Source organism: Cladophialophora yegresii (assembly GCF_000585515.1).
Source record: "Cladophialophora yegresii CBS 114405 chromosome Unknown aczIN-supercont1.1, whole genome shotgun sequence".
In the NCBI taxonomy this organism is placed as follows: domain Eukaryota; kingdom Fungi; phylum Ascomycota; class Eurotiomycetes; order Chaetothyriales; family Herpotrichiellaceae; genus Cladophialophora; species Cladophialophora yegresii.
This window is the reverse complement of record NW_006913045.1, coordinates 4,451,501-4,470,503: the sequence shown is the minus strand read 5'-3', so window position 1 is coordinate 4,470,503 and position 19,003 is coordinate 4,451,501. Positions and strand designations below refer to the sequence as shown.

Here is a 19,003-nt window from a genome sequence, read left to right as displayed (position 1 = left end):
GGTTGGGGGCGGGCGTCGAGATTCCGACGAGGAAGCTGTATCACGTGCTATGTGAAAAGGCACTGACATAGGTGCTTGCCAAGGCGCTAAGCCCCTTTTTTGGAGCCGGGAGCTCGAAGAGCACTCGAACTCTCCCAGTATCTCTTTCTCAAGCATACGGAGTACGAACCTTTTATTTGCCTATAACTCATACATACCCACATGGACCTACCGTGACGGATCACAAATGAGACATCATTTTGGTCTCGTTTGTTGATTTCATGGCTCTAATAGGCGTACCCTGCAAGGCGGATAGTACTTGAGCGGCTCACCACCTCGGTCAGAAGAAAGTAGTATCTTGATTCCAGAACTCCAGCCAAAGCGCTGACGTGCTTCTTGCGATGCTGCTCAGAGAGTGTGGTGTCTGCAACGTCAGTCAAGCTTGATGCATTGTTGTTATGTGGCTCTCTTAGCAGCAACCTGAATGGAACCGTTCGCTCAATTCCTTCCTTCACGACATGGCTAGTCACTGTTTTGTAAGCTTGTGTAGCATTAGCCTACATTTGAACCGTCTGCTCTGGAACCTCCAATACCGGGCAGCTGAACAGCAAATCTCAGCGCAAGAGTTGCTTGTTGCTTATGCTAAGGAGTTACCACCATGGTGAGTTTTCCCGTCCCTACCACCCGTGTCTTTTTCTCATAATCAGGCCAAATACCATCTGCGCGCAATAACAACCGATCATGTCAAGACTACCCGTCCACCCTGACTCACTTCGTTGTTCTATAGGACTCTTGGCGCCGTGCTCTGTGTATTCGCAAGATACTAGGCTCATTAGGTGTCTCGATCTAGGTTATGAGCATGTTTCTACCCGCTTGTCCCAACACACACATGGCGAATGGATTAATCGAGACCAGCGGCCATACTCCAAATGCAGGTCGCACATTTCCACTCCATTCATCGTTCGGTGGCGTGAACAGCGATCAGAAACTTGCTCAATAGTGCCAAGTCTCCGCTCCGGTTGCATACCCTAGAAACCTGCTCAACGCTTTCAAATGGACTTGTTTTCAAGACGAAGCTTGGCTCAAACCATGTGGCGCTCAATCAGCAAATCGAATATCGGGGATCCTGCTTTCACCATCGAGACTACAGTACCACAGCTTCGAGATCCCAGCTCTAGCTTTTGCGGATCATGCATGCCATGCTCGGGATTCCCAGTGGTTTGGGCGAGCGACGGAATCTATAAGTCTTTCAACGCTTCGAGCATAGAGATGTGCTCCAGGTGATTTTGTTCTCTGCGTCTGATCCCAGCCCATCTAAACATCAAATATGGCCTATCTGATTGCAGTATGGACATTCTGCTTGCTCTTGACACGAGTCGCCAACGCGACCAAGTATGGCACGATCGGTTACGGCATCAACATGTTCCACCCATTCTGCTGCTATGCCTGCCACGACTCGTTGTCAATGGTGTACCTCAACTGCACAACCTTTTCGGAGTCCTCTGGCGCTCATGATGGCATGTCTATGAAGCTCGTTAAACGTATGGGCATGGACATGGCGGGCTCGACCAGCGATGAATGCTACGCCACCAACGAGCCATATCTGCAGTCCTTCGCCTACTGCATCCAGTCACACTGTGACATCGAGGGTCTTCCCCGTGAGAAGCAGAATGCATGCTTCCGAGAGATGGCTGCAAATGGACTAGCAGTTCCTTCGCTGGAAGACTCCTTGCCGACTGCTCCCCCAACGGAAGAGCTTGCCGAGCATGCTATGTGGCTAAACACGACAATGCAGGTCAACGAAGCCTACTGGAAGGCTGATAGGGGGACCATTGACGAATTTGAGCATTCAGAAGTGTACCATGTCCGATTCTCGTAAGTGAGCTGTGATCACCTAGGTGTGGACTATGCTAACTCGTGGGAATACAGCATTGTCGTCATGGTTCTGAGTGTCGGCATACCACTGCTGGCGGGCTCGTGGCTGTGGCTGACCGCTCTGCTCCCATGGAACCTGCGGCAGGACGGGCTCGTTGTCTGGTTGCAGGGGAGCTTTCTCCTGCCCGCACTGCTGCGAAAACGACATTCCCAGCCCCTACCATTCAGACTCGGCTACCTTCCCAATCGCAGTATGGCGGTCCTGTTCACGCTCTATGTTATCCTGAATATCGTTTTCTGCGCCGTGCCTTACAGAAGTGTCCAGCCAAATAGTTGGTTCTCCAACAGAAACCAAGAGATGGCAGCCTACATCGCCAACAGGACAGGAGTGTTGAGTTTCGCCAACATGGCCCTCGCCATCCTTTTCTCGACCCGCAACAACCCTCTGATGTACCTCAGCGGTTGGTCGCAGACGACATTCCTCGCTTTCCACAGGTGGGCAGCTCGAGTTGCGATCTTACAGGCCGTTGTCCATTCGATCGTTTACACTGCGGACTATTGCTACTACAAGGACGGAGGCAATGCGTACTACGCAGAGGCCACGAAGCCGTATTTTTGGTGGGGCATCATCGCGACCACGGCCATGGGCTTGATGGCTGGTCTTTCGGCTCTGCCCCTACGCATGTATGCCTATGAGCTATTCTTGGGCCTGCACATCATTCTGGCTATCCTATCGCTAGTGGGATCCTGGTACCATGTTGATCTCAGATTCAACAAGAATTGGGGCTACGAGGTGTGGCTGTACCTTGCTTTCGCCTTCTGGGCCTGGGACCGTCTTGTGCGGCTTCTCAAAGTAGCCTACTACAACCTTCCGACTGGGACATCAGCGCACGCCGAGCTCCTCCCGGGTACCAATGTAGTTATGTTGACGATGTTCCCAGCCAGGCGCTGGGAAGCCCGCCCAGGTCAGCACACATTCGTATACTTCCCGTTGCTGAAGAGGGTTTGGGAGAATCACCCGTTCACTATTCTGGAATGGGGGATGATTTCTCCTTCATCGCAGGCTCATCCGGCACCAGACTCGAGTTCAGGGGATCAAACTCCTAACAAGGAAGGCTCCCTAAACCTCTCGACCACAGAGCGTGACCGGCACTGCCACCTTTCCGAAGAACCCCGATTCTATATCCGCTGCCTGTTCAGAGCTCACAAAGGTGCGACCGGCGAGCTGCGCCGCGCACTGCTGAAAGCGCAGTCACCCACGTCCACCATCGCAACCATGGTGGAAGGACCGTACGGCGGTCTTGAACTTCCAACCAGGGCCATCCTACAGCATGCAGACAGAATAATCTGCATCGCAGGGGGCATTGGAATCACCTATGCGGCCAGCTTCGCCAGACAATTTGCTCACGAGCGAGCGAGGTTAAACCCCTCGTCGCCGAAAGACGCCGCCAAGACACTCTTCCCACGGTGCAAGCAGTTTACTTTGGCATGGACGGTCCGCGAGCCCGAGCTCTTCCAGTACGTAAGACGCGACCTGCTGCCCGATCTTTCCGAGGGCGGTCTCGACGATGAGTCCATGCGGTATAGATTCTGGATTACCCGTACTCGCGCAGGAGAGGAGGTGCCGGACACGACATCTGCAACCCGCGCACCTGCCGTCGATATCCTTCCCAACAAGATCAGCGAAGCCACTGCGGAGACACACGCCGAGGACCTCGTCACCACAGTATCAGGCCACAGGATGGACGTCGCGCAGGTCATTGCCGTGGAGTCCACTGTCAGTGACTCTCGTATCGCCGTGCTTGTGTGCGGACCAGGCGGCCTAGCAGACGAGGTGAGGTTCCAGGTGGCCCGTACCGCGCGGCAGGGTGTCCTGGTTGATCTGATCGAGGAGACGTTCAGTTGGTGATAGGAACTCGTGTACCTGCTTGGTACAAGTAGGGGTTGATTCATTCATCAGCTACGCAGCCCAGTCGCGTCGGGTTGCATCGGACGAACGGTATGGCTTGCGTAGCGCGCCCTGCGCGCCTAGATGCTATGTATATGCGAGCTTTCATGGGACCGTGAGCTCTCAAGGAATCATGACCGTGGGTAGTATTTATCCCGTGCTCAGTCATCGTACAGCCGGTCGGTACTCCGTACTTTTGGTCCTGCGCCGCATGTAGATGACACTCGCGGTGTACTTATGTGTACTTGCAGTCGTTCACAACCACCTCTACCATACCTCGAACCAGACGCGTGAGGTCAGAGTCATCGAACCAAGCTTGCCAGGATCGCCCTCAGCCGCGACTACATCTACGACTACCAATACTAGTATCACAAGCATATATCTAACATCATGGATGCACACCGGTCTTACATTGAATAGTGCGCGTGAGGAACGAGGACGTTCATGATTGATCCCTGTATGCCTACTCGTGGCTGGACTGCGATAGATCGAGTCACACACTCGTACTCTGGCATGCAGATACCTTACCCTTCACTTGACTCCGCTACATACGTCCTTTCAACCGGGACTGCGGAGCCTGACGGCCACCGTTCTGTCAAGCCAAGCCAAATCACTGGATCTCCGAGTATGCACTCAAAGCCAACTGTCCGCCCAGGTGCGCGTACAACACGTTACTCCCCTCCCTGATCTCGCCCTTCCCGACCATATCAATGAGTCCAGCGAGACTCTTGCCCTCATACACCGGGTCCGTGATGAAGGCCTCGATCCTTGCGCCGAATCGGATGGCCGCCAACGTCGCCTCGTCCGCCAGCCCGTACGTGCCGGCATGATATCTCGCGTCCAGCACGACATCGGTTTCAGAGATGTCGGACTGCCTCAGCCCGATCTTGGCAGCCGTCTGGCGGGCAATGCGGAGGACTTGGTCGAAGGTCTCTTTCGGCTTGGCGCTGGCGTCTATGCCGATCAGATTGCGCTTTTTGCCCGCCGGTGCTGATTTTGGGTACATGCGGTCGAGCAGCTTGAAGCCGGCGATCATGCCGGCGAAGGTGCTGCCCGTGACGGCACAGACGATGATGGTGTCGAAGAAGATGTTGAGTTGCTGTTCTTGGGCATGGACTTCGAAGGCCCAGCGAGCGAAGCCTAGGCCGCCTAGCGGGTGGTCTGAGGCACCGGCGGGGATGTACTATGTAGGCAGGTAGGCCGTTAGCTGAGATTCGGGGTTCAGCACCGCGCTGTTCTTATGACACGGGGAGTAAATACTGCATTTTGGGGCCAGAGCAAGAAACAGATGTAAAAATGGCGGGTGAACTTACATACGGCTTCCCTCCATGGGCGAGGACCTCCTCTTCCAAATTCTTGAGGGTCTGCTTGTGCTGGATCCCGAATCCAGACTTATCGAGCCTCACATCCGCGCTCATCAACCTCGATAATTGGATGTTTCCGACCTTGTCGTAGCCCACGTCGTCGTGGTCGACCCACTTCTCTTGCACCAGTTTACACTTGAGGCCCAGTTTCGCAGCCACGGCAGCGACTTGACGGGTGTGATTGGACTGGTATCCGCCAATGGAGACTAAAGTGTCGCAGTTCTGTGCCAGGGCGTCTGGGATGAGGTACTCAAGTTTCCGGGTCTTGTTGCCCCCGAAGGCGAGGGCAGAGTTGAAGTCTTCACGCTTGGCATATATGCACACCTTACCACCCAAGGCAGCGGAGATATTGGGAAGGGCATGGATGGGTGACGGACCGAGGGTGAGTGGATAGCGTGGGATGGAGGCGAATGGCTCTGGGAGCCCAAGGTCGTCAGCCTTACGAGGATCACTATTTAATGCTGCCATCTCAAGTGTAAGTTGAGTGCTGCTGGCCCCGTCTATTCTGCATACGGGAAATTGTGCCCAGTTGAAGAGCACAGATATATTTGTAGTGGTGGAAATCATGCCTTGAAGTGGTCTCAGCCAATGAGAACATCAGTTCGCCGTCGGAAAGATTGTGGACCCGATGGAAACGAAAGTAGAGCCCGATGTCGGCTTTTTGATTAGTGCTGTGAGAGATGCGCAGTGGGCTTGAGGCTTCAGATGTCTTTTGACTGAGGGTGTGACCAACAAGGCTCGCCGAACCTAGTTAAAGTGTGCCTCGTCGTCGGCGACCGTTTGGGAACAGGAAGGGTTCTCCTGAGAGCTCAACCCTGTGAGGAGAGCGGGATCGAACCTGACACGTCTGACCCAGAGTTTCGCTATTGAGGCGTCTCGCTTCATAGTGTTCGGTCAAGACCTGACAAACGTTGTCTCAATGTGTTGATCTTTCTTGGGGCCGAGAACTTCATGTACCGTGGTCCAGGAAGCGAGCTTGAAGGTGGAGTCCTCGCTTGGTCGAGACAAGGTGAAGGTGTAGGAGCTGCTGTAAAAGTCCTCCACGCAGAGGTGGCCACCAGTTCCGTGGAGGACAAGTCTACCATCGGCTTCTGAATTCTGATCGTCCTCAAAGGGAATATCGATTTTGTGGAACAGGTAGTCGATGGTCTCAGTTCCAGGTTTGGCGAACCAGATACTTATGGTATGCCCATTTTCGGCTTTTTGTAATCGCCAGATGTATTTCCTTGAAAAGGTGAAGGTAGGAACGCTGGTCAGATTGTTACCGGTGGCCATCTTCATCTCAAACTCCCCTTGTTCATGGTATAAGAGCTCTGCGTCGGCAGTGTGCAGCTTTCCGTCCGGTCCAACTACAGGCGAAGGCGACGGCCTCGTCGTGAAGTGCGCTTTACCAGCACATCGCCCCGATGGCTCTGAAGGGTCCGCGCTTCGTAGTTGGCGATTGAGCAGCCAGGTTCCGGGGAGGTCTTCGAACAGCCTGGTCAGAAGAGCCGAGGCTGTGGGACGAACCACCATGATGTCAACGAGAAGGGACAGTGCGCTGGCGTACCCAGCACCTTTTCGTACGCAAAGGGATTTTGAAACCTGACGAAGAGAGAAGCGAATTATTTCCTTTAGTAGCGGAGGCCTCGGTGACAGCTGCCGAGCCGATACTGTGGTTAGGCGCTAGCTGGGCTTCCCTACATTGGGTGGGCAGCTCCTGTCTAGCGCCTAAACCTATATGTCCTGTGCCATCAGCATGTAACTCGCGCATAGGTACCTACTGCACGTACAGTACACGTGTGATTGCCAAACCACCGCCGTTACGCGTAATCATGTCAGAGGCGCCTCCTTGTCCTCAGGAAGCCTCTCGACCAGAAGCCAACGACGGGAGAACTGAGCAAGAAGCGGCCGAGTTCATTTCCGCTAGGCCTATCGTATCAGTGCTTCTGCCAGGTGCTAGGATGTGCAGCTCCAGGTGCCACAGCCAATTGCAAACACGCCCGTAGCCACAGATGCTGTTATCCACAATCATGCAAGCTGCAGAATGTGCCTCGAGCTTAACCTCTTTTGCCGCAGGGTCGTTTGCCATTCTGGAGGTCGATCCCACCCCCCCGCGGCCGGTCCAGCATGTCTTCAGGTTTCTTTCCCGGTTCATTCACCCCTTCCTGACTTTTTAGTCTTGCTGCTGTTGGTGGTTTGGTCTCAGCGCCTTCGCTCGTTTAGGTCGCGATTTGATGCGACGACCCATCATGTACGCTGTTTGCTCGACCTGACACTGCTACGGCCATATCTCAGCACACGCTCTTTACCGGAAACGCCACGGATCGCGCACCCACCAATATCCTCCAGCTCGATAAGAGACATTCCATGATGAAGAGAACGCGCTCCTCGATCCTCGCACTATCCTCCATTCTTTTTACCCTCCCACATATTGTCTCGGGCCAAAGCATTGTACCGACGGCATCCTCCCCACAATTCCCTGGTTGCGCAGTTGGATGCGCTGTGCTACTCCAGGCGCAGTCATCCTGTGTTCCTCCGAACGTTCCAACCACAAACCAGCTCACATACGAGAACTGCTTCTGTCAGAGCAGTCTGTTACAGGCACTTTACAGCACCCCCGATTCTGTCTGCGCCGCCGGATGTACAATTGAAACCGACAGAGATCTACTGCAAACATGGTTCACGGGGTTCTGTCAAGTGGTTGGGCAAGGGATCGACCCTCTGGCTACCGCTTCAGTCACTGTTGTGACCATCACAAGCACTAACACTCCCGCCCCAACCGCTACAAACACTGGAACCGGAAGCGCGTCAGGTTCTGCTCCTCGAACACAGCAGTCTTGGTAGGTACATCGCGGCCTCGGTGGGATATGCGCTGATTGGAATCTTAGGATCGAGGGACACTGGCGATGGATTTTGATGCTAGGCATCCTGGCCGTGGGACTTCCCTTGCTTGCCTGGCTAATGGTCTGGCTGAAACGTCGACACCGGAGGAAGCTTGAGGCGGCGAGAGCTGCAGCCTCTGGGTTTCCTACCACTGACGAGAAAAGAGCTGGAGCCCGCGCGGCCACTCCAGAACTCTGGGGCCCGCATCAGGTGAGAAACTCTTTGATCTACATTGTCTGCGTAGGACCGTACTGACCCTTGGTGCCAGCATATGCATCACACGAAAGGGTGGGAATATCACAGCGATCCAGCAATAGTGGGAACTAGTGCGATGGCTTCGTCCTCTGGTAGACGAGACAGGAGGCTGAAGCGAGAATCATCCTCGCACCACAATCAGCGTGACCACCCCGCGATGACCCAACTCAGCGACAGCAGGCCCGTTAGTAGACCGTCTGCCTCGCGGCGGCAATCGTCCAAGGGGAAAGCAAGGGCAGGCGACGAGATCACCCCAGTCGACTCTCAGGGTTCTCATATTGGTGCTGCGAACAGGAGCCGCAGCAGGAGTCAGCAACGAAGGGAGCCCGATAGTGACCTCGAAAGAGGTACAGGCGACGCGCAGCACGAGAGGCGACTCCGTGAAGTCAGGGGTAGTCGCCGGAAGAAAGACACCCCTAGATGAATGTCACAACAGCGTTCGTTCGTATGAACTGTTACGAAGCATCAATCTGCGAACATTTTTCCTTCTGATTTTCCCTTTGCACAAGCAAGACTGACCGGACTGGCAACAGTTTGAAGTACTCCTCTAAGGGGCGGAGCACTCGCACCGAGAAGGTGCGACTTTCGGTCCTTCAGACTTCTCTACTGCCACGATCTCCGGACACTTGTTGCGATATGCTCGTCCCAGAACGCCCAAAGTGGTTTCGTTGCGCCTACCACTAAACGAATCGTCCTTTTTCGGCTCGATCCCCGCTTCGTGACCATCTCTGGTGGACCAAAGACGCATAGCTCCCACCATTCACTGACACTTACGGTGTCAACCATCCAGGCCCCATGTCAGTTCCGACGCAATGACGCGCCCTCCTGACTCAGTGAAAAGGCACAAACCGGTAGGTAATATATCAGCTAGGCCTTTCCCTCTCTCCAGACAGCAAGCCAAAGAGCACGAAAATACAGAGGCAACCGTCGTATCATTTGGAGTCGTAGTATTGTATGACCACTCAATTGCTCAAGGGATACCTAGTTCGGCCATCTCGTTCGTTCCTTATCTCGCTGAACCCGTTTCCCCAATTCCCGGATGAGACTTTAGCAAAAGAAGAAGAAGAAGAAAAGGGGGCGATTTGCAGGACATATACTCCGTACTCACGATCCCAGAGTCGTCATTCTATCTCGGCGAAAATTCGCTGTTCGCTAATAATGTCCCTTCAGTGTACGGAGGAAGCGTCCGGGTCAAGCACCTGGGCAGGCTGTTCGGTAGAACCTGTTCTGCTATGGACATATCATGCATGGCACGACTTGTGGCTTGAAACATTTCGAGTAGAACTCCTATCACATGTACCTACGGCCTAGGTAGGTAGGTACACAATACGTGCGAACGTCGTCCAAAGCCTCGGACCTTCTCGATGCGCTCTAGTGCGACTCCTGTGCAACCACGCAAAAGGCATGAAAGTATCCAAGCATGAAAGTATCCAAGAGTGAAAGGATCGGTACAACGCAACCGCCGTTTACTCCTTGTCCTGTCCTGCTCCGCTTCGCTCTGCAGTGGCAGCGCATCACCTCCTCGTCCGTCCCTCGACCCCATTGACGCGCCCATAAACCCACTTCAGAACGACCGTATTCCCCACCATCAACAGCGCACTCGCCCCAAACAGGCCCATGCGCTGCCCACTCCCGAGCAACGCAAACAACGGATACGGATAAAACCCATTGTAGCTATAACACAGCTCGATCCAGAACCAGTACGCCAGCGCAATGGCACACGACACACCGAGGCTCGGCAACACGGTGATCCCCCACGGCGGACTAAAGCCCAACAAATCAATCAGGAGAAACGCCGCGGGCGCGGCATGGAAACTGAGGTCCGCACTCACAGGCAGCTCGAGCTCCGGGGGAACCACGAGCGCCGGGTCCGCGAGGCGCAGTCCCCAGTAGAGAGTCGAGACGAGCAGCTCGAGCGGCGCGGCGCACATGCTCAATTTATTCTTGGCCGTGAAGATGGCCGGGTTGAGGGTCAGGTCGGCGAGCAGCGCGAGCAGAAACGTCCCCGTCGCCAGCGTCAGGCCGATGATGGTCAGGTATTGGAAGTGCCAGCCGTAGGCCGAGTTGATGTCGTTGGGGTGCGTGTGCAGCCAGTGGTACGAGTACGTGAAAGACGCGAGGCCCAGGGCGTGGACCGCCGCACTGAGGTCGCGCGATGGGGCGCGCAGGCGTTGCAGCGGATGCTGTGGTGCGAGGGGGAGGTGGTCGGGATTGCGATTGGGATTGCGGGATGTGGTCGTCATTGTGATTATATGAATTTCCGCTGTTGGTGTGGTGGCCTTGTTATTTGTTCTTCCCAGATGGTCGAGTGGAACGTAAACGTAGAAGGGAAACAAGTAGATAAAATTGTGCGGTGGGTTCGTCTTGGACAACCCTGACGTAATCGGATGCAATGAATGTCTAATTGACGCCTAGTCGTTGGACCGAGACTCCCGTGATATGCAATCGTTCAGTGTATCTATGGGATCGAGGGCAGCAGGATAGAAAAAAAAATCGAGATAACCACGAAACGAGGTACACCAGGTACGAATTGAATGCTGACGTAAATGGTCCGGGAAACTCCGTCCAGCCTGGCAGGAAGGTCCGGTATCGAGTCATCATCCGTGGCATTCATATCACGGACAATGCTATATAGAGTGGCACTCTCTGTAAGGACTGTTTGGGTATTATGCAAAACGCTCAGCAGAATACAACCGTAAAATGGCGTAGAATGAGCACATAATCGTCTCCGTTGAGACCCAGGCTCAGAGCTTGACAGCCTCCTTGCCGCGAGTCGCCTATCCAAAGAAATCCCCCGTGGTCAGGCACTCCCAACTGACTCCAGTCTTCCACACCTCCTCCATGACTCTTCTGGCTCGACTGACCTGGCACATCCCGAGTCCTTCAGCTCCTTTGATCCGACTGAGGACTTCTGCCCGATCCAGTTGGTCCTCCGCTTCAACTCCAGCCGTGAACATGGGAAAGAGTAAACATGCTTCGGCACTTCCGCCTTCCCGGATCTTCTGTTGCTGGATCTTGACAATCTCGTGCACTGCTTTCTGCACCTCCGGATCGCGGCGAGGTCGGTTGTGGACTCGACGTAGCAAGTGGACGAGTCCTGCCCAGTGAAACGCCGCGTTGGTTGCCAACGATTCTTCCACTTCGTTCCGCGACATGTCTGCATAGGCTGAGTTGCGCCGTGTCCCGTGTGTCCCGCATAGTGAAGCTTTGGTCATCTGAGGGCTGTGGTGGGCACACGATATTTGTTCGTGGTTTTGGGCCTTCTCCAGATCCAGGCGCAACTTCTCGGCCCGGCGCAGTATGTCCATCGACGGTTTCCAGTCTTCGTTGATCTGCCCTGTCTGGTTGTCAATCCTGCCTGCTGCTTCACACTCCCGCGCCAGAACAGCCACCTGGGCCAGGATCTGGACGCATCGAGTGGTGAAGCCAAGCAGACAATCAATGGTATAGTCGTCTTCTTCATCAGCCTCGTCGTCCGTCAGGGACAACTCCTTCGCCGAAGTGCTGTCTTCGTGCGAGCTCGACCAATAGTTCCCAACGAACAGAGGCTCTTCATTGCGACGTCCTGACAATGAGCCCATGACATCGAGATACGCCAGCCAACGTGTCAGAAAGTACATGACTGGGTCTTTGCGCGAGATGGAATGTGGACCTGCTCGGGCACGGATTATGCTGCGAGCGATGCTGAGGTGATTCTGCCAGGGTATTGATACGCCGAAACTCGACGGCGATATGATCTCGAGAGAGGACAGCATGATGGCTGTGGCCAGGTTGGCATTCGAGACCTCATAATTTGAAACATTGTCCAGTGTCTGTCGGAGCGAAGGGAACACGTCCCGTACCCAGTGCGCTATCCGATTGGCGGGCTCTGGATGGTTCAGGAGTCTTGCTCGATGGCAGGCCGAGTAGGCTAGGAGTAGATTCAGCAGATTGGGATTGTCAACGGCCACTATGATACGTCAGTAAAACGTGGCAATGAGCTCAATGGCGAAATCGGAGTCCAGCAACGTACTCTTTGGTAATATCGTCTTGAAAGGGTTTTCTGGACAATCGTGTGGGACAAGGATTCTCGCGGTATGATTGAGGAAGTGATGGAAGTACAACAAATTCATTGGGTTCTTGGAGAGAGTGAGAGGCAAAGGTTCGAGCTTTCGAGGAATCTTGATCTGTACAGGCGACGCATAGTAACCACCTTTGGCAAAGACGGTGTCTCGACTAACTAGCCCGAATCCGAATTCCGGGACGCCCAGATCGGTGTCGTGCAACCACGATTCGAAGTCACTGTGCTCGGACGGAGACATGCCAGAGATGGCCATAGTATCGTTGTTTCGAGGAATGTCGAGATCCGGATTTCCACGATCTTGACCGTATGTCTCCGTCTCGGTGTACGAGATCATCCGCTGATGGAGGGATCCACGTCGCGGGATCTGTTCCTCGGGGGCTTGATATTGGCCGTTGGAGGTGGACGAGCCTCTGCGATCATCAGGTTCCGGGTCTTCCGAGAGCAGAGAGCTGACAGAAATCCGTCGATCGTCATTGTCCTGATTTTGAGATGTGGCCAACGCTCCTGGAGTCAATGGATTACCCGGATACGAGGGGAAGAAGGTCGGGGTATTTGGGTTGAATTGAACTCGTGGACCAATTTCCTCGATATCGTTCGGACCATAGGACCCAGCGCGTTGATAGTTGGAAGCCGAGCGGCCGAAACTATCTGTCCTGGGGCTCAACTTCATCCTCTTAGCGGGATTATAGGGTGAATTTGTCGACTCATGGTAACTCATTGGATTGGATGTGTGCATGGGTGGCGGCATCTGCATCGAGTAGCCGTTGAAATTGTTCATCCCATTGAGATTGGGACTCCCAAACCCGGAGTCTGAGGGGGAGGGGTAGGGTGGGAGGGCGAGCTGATTGCGTCCAGATGTTGAGAGAGAAACGTGATCACGGGGAGGCGGAGTGCCTCCGTTTCTGTTTTCACCCCATTGAGGAGTTCGGAGTATGGGGGGAGGAGGAAGTATAGCTGGATTGAATTCACTCGGTGCTGGGACCGGCAGATTGACCTGGAACTCGTTGACGCTCGGCACAGGCGACTCGAACGAAGGCTGCTCGAGGGAGTAATTGGGAGTGTGGACGGCGAGGGCGGGCGCTGGAGTGTGTCCGTTGGTACTTGGGCTGGTATCTGAGGCGCCATTGGTATAGCCGTTGGTGGACTGAGGAGTGCCGAACGACATGGGTGTCGAGCCTGGTCTTGCATTTCCTTCTTCCTTCTTCTTAGTCCGCCCATCCCAATTCAGGCGAATGCTGTAGTCGCACGTCTCGCCTTGTCGCTGGCAGTTGGCGCAGGCCGGCTTCTCTTCTCCGCTGTGGCGACATTGTCAGCATCCCTTGACACCAGGGTGCGGAGCGGCTTCACCACGTACCATTTGACCTTCCTCGACTTGCAAGGCCTGTGAGTGTAGATATAAGCTATTGTCGTCTAGCACCGAAGTGGGCGTGAACCAACCAGCATCCATTCCTAGACCGTTTCTTGACCTCTTTTCCATCCTGGTCGGGTTTCTTTGGGCGCGGCATGGCGGCGGTGCAGCGGTGTCACCCAGATCGAGCGTGGTACAGCGACATCAGCATTCGCGATCCGACATCGACCTTGGTGTCATCTCAACATCACCCGGAAGCAGACAATGGATAAGATGGGGAAGCGACGGAGAGGATCGGTTAGACTCGAACAGCGCCGACACGGGACAGCCACACTGTCGAGACTCGGATGCTGCCAACGACGGCCTCGCGAGTCGAATGCGGCATAGGCGGGACGCAGATGCGTAGCCGTGGCATCTCCTCCCCAACTCAATAAATGCCCGAGAGAAGGAGGAGAAAGAGTGGGCAAACGATAGGCTTGTTTTCTTTCGAGGTAGCCGAACCAGGAGGAGGTGCTGAACCTTCCCAGGCGGCCTTCGGCATCCCCATAGGCCAGTGGGCACATGCTTGGGGCCCTAACTTCTCGTTTAGGCGGCGGGATGAATCGGTGCACAGGGTCTGACTTAGGGCTAGAACCACCTGAAATCTGCATCTCGAAGCATCAGGCGCCTGCTCTTATCCGAGCTGAACTGAGAACTGCCGTCGCATCATGCACGGGCCACCTCTTGCGAGTGCCCTCCTGTGCCCTTTGGTTGGCCGTGGTGCCGACTTAAGCCTTTGCTCCAGGAGCAGAGTCGGTGCCGCGTAGTAATTAGTGGCTGCCACGATTACATCTGGGGAGTCTCATGCTTGAGTGCTTAGGTGCGCGAAGGAGCTCGAATTGCACGTGCCGGCAGAGCTCGGAAAAATAACTGCGAGGCAGAGGTGACAGCAACACCAAATCAAGTATTGCTACACCCGCGTGTTCTCACAAACTCATCAACGATTAGTTCATTTAAACTACCCGACCTTGCTGTCAATGCCACAATGAGCGATTAAGACAAGAGCCGAAACTTGTCGCTTCTCACGGTTGATCACAGGCTCGTCATGTCCTCGAAAACCACGAGACTCGGGCTGCAGCTCTCGCAGTCTCGTCCCACGCTGGTTTCATCACACAATGCGCTGTTCTCGACGAGACGGACGATATCGTCAGCTGTGTTGATCCCACAAAATCAACACCGATTGCGAGCTGCGACTTTCTACCCCCTAGCTGCAAACCCGCCTGCGTCGACAACTCCCTCATCCTTCTTCACGCCTTCACTGTGCCGAACCAGACATGCCTCAACTTCCACAAATCCCTCCGTCTCAGCAGCCGGTTCACCCTCTACTGCGCTCGACTGGAACACCTTCTTTCGCATGCGAGCTGTACGACGACGGTATTCCCTCGCATCCTCTATCATTACTTCCCTCTGCTCGACAGCCGGCGCCCTGTATTCATTCTCAGAGATTCCCGCGCTTGCAGACAACATCACTAAAGTGATTCCCACCGATCCAGTCATTGCAATCGTGATTGCGACATTCAGCTCGACCATCATTGGCTGGCTGATAGGTCCGGCATTTGGGAATACGGTTTGGAGACTATCGCATCGTACTCGGCTCCAAGAGTTCAATATCAAAGAGCGTGGCTTTTTCGAAAGAATAAAGAAGCACAGAGTCAACCCAAGTGGTGCCAGCACGAACAACCCAGTTCCTGATTACTACGGCGAGAAGGTGGGAAGCGTGGCTGGATACCGCCGCTGGCTCAAAGACCAGCGTGCGTTCAACAGAAAAAGGGGTGGGAACTATCCGTCGACCGTATGAGCGTAGGGTTGTCCCTCTACGGTACTTGGAGGAAGAGTCTCATAAGCGCAGCACATCCGCGGGGAACTACTGCAACCACCTCCGGACGTTACGATCTTCGAGGCTTCGGAAGCAGCGTGTTGTGACCTCCTTCTGCCTACGTGAGTGGGTTGAAAACAACTTGTGTAATAATAAGATATCACCTTCGTTGTACAACAACAGCTGACACTCCGGTATGACAAGATCCATGCATTGCAATCAGAAAGGCCCAGTCAATTCCTTGATACCCCGCGGGAATCTGTTGCTCACTTGGACCATAGGCAGCCGTTTCATGTTGAGATGCAGTCTGCCGGCTTCTGCAAACTTACCTTTTGCCAGTTCTCCCGCTCTCACACCAGAAAATTATAATCTCCTCACACTCGTCCTACTCATACACCAGTTTCATGCTTCTGCCGTCGGTTAATCACGGTACAGCGACATCTGATCCGGAGCCTCGAGATTTGCTAGTCCTGGAGGAGAGCTTGTAGATGATAGCACCTTGAAGAACAATCTTCTGGAAGCGTTGGCTCCGCATTGTAATCAGTTTTTGCGGTAGTGGAAAGGCTTGCTGGTCGCCGTCTGGAAGACTTCCAGTCGAAGCAGCGATGCCTCGTACTGCTCCATTTCTCATGCCGGTGAGTGACACGCGGTTTCGTCTTAGCTGTCTCGCAGGTTGTTCGGTCTCTCGTCCGCTACGAGATGTCCACCAGCTTTCTACGGACCACAAGGCTTGGATATCTCTCAGCCTCTCCGGCGAAGACTCGGGCAGTGTCTCGGAGAAAGCTCCCTGTCCTCGCATTGGCTGGAAATGACCGGAAAATCTAGATCGATGATCCACTTTCCTCCGCTGCTGCCAAGACCTGACCGGACAAATTGCCGCAACATTACTTCATCCATCACTCGACCTCTCTCGCTTGCCATTTCAAGCATCACTAAACAGCAACGTTTGAGCTGCTTTTGACGGATTCAACCGCTTTTGGTTGTGCCAGCATGCGTGATTTCATCGCCATCCAATCTCATCACCCACTCGCCCGGGCGCACATGCTTCATGCTCGTCGATCTGTGGCCGGATTAAGGCCGCTCCACCACCTCAAAAGTAGTGTATCCTCTTTGGTATATGTAGACCTTACTTTCCTGCAGTTTCCTTGTCCAGCTGCTCTTCCTCCGACCATATCCGGCATTGAAGCGGTCATATGCAAGGCTGCTTAACCCACTGAACGAGCAACGCAACAGGCCTTACTCCTTGACGAATCACTTGGCGTGTTCGTTCGAATCTCACCGGCGGCATCTCTGATTACTACTCGGTGCCAAAGCGCTTTCCAATCAGCAGCCCTCGAGGTGGCAGCCTGAAGGGATACAGAAAGCAACCTGAGCGCCTCGATTTCCAGGCTCTCCGTCTCCGAATCTTGGAGAGTCTTACGACGCGAACTTTACCCATTCGTCTGTCCTCGGATCATCGAGGAAAGAACGAGTGCAAAGAACAAGCATCTTCCTTCGCACGTCTCTTGCGAAGCGAAGTCTCTTGGCATCATGTCACAAATCACAATCCTAGGGTTCACGCCCGCAGAGCTGGTGTCGTCGTCTCAAGGCTCCAACGCCATCCACTGGACCATCCTTCTTAGCCCGACTTCTTCAGCCCCACAACACCCACAACAGTCCCAAGCCCCGATAAGGCCGAAAACCAAGTCCTTCTTCTCGTCGCAACGGCGTGTCTCGAAGGATGACAGCGACGTCACGACAAGGCCCAGGACCGCCCTCTTCGACATGCACAAGCATCAACTCCGCCAACAGGAATTGCCTGGTCCGATCACACCGAGCGATCGGAAGGGACCGACAGACAGTCCAAATACAGCGACAAGTATTTCCTCAGACGTTCCCAACGAGCCATTTACCCTATCGCTACGCATCCTGCTGTCGACGCACAGCCTGCCCGTCGCGAAACTGGCAAAAAAGGTGTCGCCCCTCCTGTACCGCACGCCGACATACGGACCCGAGGAAGACTGGCTCCGCGCCGCTCTAGACATGCTCGTCGGCGCTGGCATCCTCGAGCCCGCCGCGGCATTTGACGGGGACCTCGTCCTCGCCTTCGCCAGCGAAGCCGTCAAGGAATACCTCGGCCACATGGAGCAGGGCCAGCACACAGCGCACAACGTCCTCGAGCTAGACTACGCGAAGCATATTCGCGAAATGGAGTCTGTGAGGACGATGTTTTCGCGCGATTCCGCCGCCACATCGGGAAACGCAGACCGGAACATCACAGCCAGCTCGGGGGCCACGCAACAGCATACACCGGCGGAAACGTCATCGCACACTTACTTCCACCTGCATCACGGGTCAAAAACTAGTTCTAAACCAGCGTCCGACTCGGCAAGCAAGAAGCAGAAGTTCTTCGGCTTCAGGGTCTCGCCTGGTCCACACGCGTCGGGGCAGCGGCAGAGGTGGGCCAGTGGGGATCGAGCATGGTACGAGCGGCGCGACGATCCGTATGGTGGGCTGATGTGAATGGTTGTGGAAGGGTGGAGGTGTGATTGTCACAATGGCTACCAACGTGAGCACTGGTACTGCCGAGAATGAAGCCGCCAGGCACCATGGCAGAGCAGAAATAGAAGCAGCAGGGCGAGGAGTAGGCGATGGAGCCTAGACAGGGAACGGGGAACGTTGCCTTTGGCACATGGAGCTGGAAGTCAGGCAGCCATCCCTTTGCCCTATTCTGCTCTGCTCTGCTCTGCGGCTCCAGACTGACTAATGATGATGGACAGATGGATTGGTATAAAGCCAGCTAGCTTCCTACCTAACGTGCCTGCCGGTGTGGGTCGGATGGACCCGTCACCCAAGGTGCCGGAGGATATGGACATGCGAATCGAACGTTCCATGCCGAGCGCTCTTGAGGAGCGGTATGGAGTGTACCCTAACTGGGCCGGAGGGGAGATCTCAGTCCTACGTGCTCACCATCTTTTGCGCGCATCATGTGTACTCACGAGTCATTATCTCTTGCGCGTAATCACATGTAGTCATCATCTCTTGGGCGGGTTCAATCAAGTATGAGAAGGAGTACTGGAGTATGTAATGAGACTACCAGAACACGGCGGAACCAGTCCCAATGTCACAGTATAATCGTATCCACACCACCTGGACAGGTTAGCGTGCCCGCGAAACAGCAAGAGTGCAAGTACAAGAGGGCGGAGGCCAACCCTGACCAGAACCACCACAGCACAACACGACACGACACAGCCAAAAGAGACAATCCCACAGACAGACAACGTACATAACAAAGTCCTCCCGAAACCCTCACGAACCTCAAGAAGAAGGACCTGGATCTTGAGTTCTGGGATTCTACTCCGCTGGACCAGACGACCTTTGAATAATTACTCTTGTTCTTTGCCTCGTCGACCTCGACCCCTGATATCTCGCTCCAGAGATGTATGCGTGACTACGCTGTCAGGTACTGCAG

The 19,003-nt window shown here is 54.5% G+C and overlaps 8 protein-coding genes across 8 annotated transcripts; 4 read left to right on the top strand and 4 right to left on the bottom strand.

Annotated features, from left to right (window-relative positions):
- Nucleotides 1-1,306: 1,306 nt before the first annotated feature.
- Nucleotides 1,307-3,763, top strand: A1O7_01607 (uncharacterized protein; the record flags this gene model as incomplete). The annotated part of the gene is made up of 2 exons (XM_007755643.1): nucleotides 1,307-1,854; nucleotides 1,909-3,763. 2 exons carry the CDS (start codon nucleotides 1,307-1,309, stop codon nucleotides 3,761-3,763), a joined length of 2,403 nt encoding a protein of 800 aa, XP_007753833.1.
- A 649-nt stretch (nucleotides 3,764-4,412) lies between these two features.
- Nucleotides 4,413-5,634, bottom strand: A1O7_01606 (1-aminocyclopropane-1-carboxylate deaminase; the record flags this gene model as incomplete). Its single annotated transcript, XM_007755642.1, has 2 exons — nucleotides 4,413-4,985; nucleotides 5,116-5,634. 2 exons carry the CDS (start codon nucleotides 5,632-5,634, stop codon nucleotides 4,413-4,415), a joined length of 1,092 nt encoding a protein of 363 aa, XP_007753832.1.
- A 426-nt stretch (nucleotides 5,635-6,060) lies between these two features.
- On the bottom strand, nucleotides 6,061-6,681 carry A1O7_01605 (uncharacterized protein; the record flags this gene model as incomplete). Its single annotated transcript, XM_007755641.1, has 1 exon — nucleotides 6,061-6,681. One exon carries the CDS (start codon nucleotides 6,679-6,681, stop codon nucleotides 6,061-6,063), a length of 621 nt encoding a protein of 206 aa, XP_007753831.1.
- Nucleotides 6,682-7,515: 834 nt separating this feature from the next.
- On the top strand, nucleotides 7,516-8,701 carry A1O7_01604 (uncharacterized protein; the record flags this gene model as incomplete). The annotated part of the gene is made up of 3 exons (XM_007755640.1): nucleotides 7,516-7,988; nucleotides 8,037-8,241; nucleotides 8,300-8,701. Coding segments are annotated over 3 exons (1,080 nt in total), but the record flags the coding sequence as incomplete, so codon positions are not given.
- Nucleotides 8,702-9,800: 1,099 nt separating this feature from the next.
- A1O7_01603 (uncharacterized protein) lies at nucleotides 9,801-10,529 on the bottom strand (the record flags this gene model as incomplete). The annotated part of the gene is made up of 1 exon (XM_007755639.1): nucleotides 9,801-10,529. The coding sequence occupies one exon, from the start codon at nucleotides 10,527-10,529 to the stop codon at nucleotides 9,801-9,803; it is 729 nt and encodes a 242-aa protein (XP_007753829.1).
- A 534-nt stretch (nucleotides 10,530-11,063) lies between these two features.
- A1O7_01602 (uncharacterized protein) lies at nucleotides 11,064-13,854 on the bottom strand (the record flags this gene model as incomplete). The annotated part of the gene is made up of 4 exons (XM_007755638.1): nucleotides 11,064-12,235; nucleotides 12,299-13,644; nucleotides 13,704-13,730; nucleotides 13,787-13,854. The coding sequence occupies 4 exons, from the start codon at nucleotides 13,852-13,854 to the stop codon at nucleotides 11,064-11,066; spliced, it is 2,613 nt and encodes an 870-aa protein (XP_007753828.1).
- Nucleotides 13,855-14,781: 927 nt separating this feature from the next.
- Nucleotides 14,782-15,534, top strand: A1O7_01601 (uncharacterized protein; the record flags this gene model as incomplete). The annotated part of the gene is made up of 1 exon (XM_007755637.1): nucleotides 14,782-15,534. The coding sequence occupies one exon, from the start codon at nucleotides 14,782-14,784 to the stop codon at nucleotides 15,532-15,534; it is 753 nt and encodes a 250-aa protein (XP_007753827.1).
- A 1,548-nt stretch (nucleotides 15,535-17,082) lies between these two features.
- A1O7_01600 (uncharacterized protein) lies at nucleotides 17,083-18,054 on the top strand (the record flags this gene model as incomplete). Its single annotated transcript, XM_007755636.1, has 1 exon — nucleotides 17,083-18,054. One exon carries the CDS (start codon nucleotides 17,083-17,085, stop codon nucleotides 18,052-18,054), a length of 972 nt encoding a protein of 323 aa, XP_007753826.1.
- Between the last annotated feature and the right edge of the window lie 949 nt (nucleotides 18,055-19,003).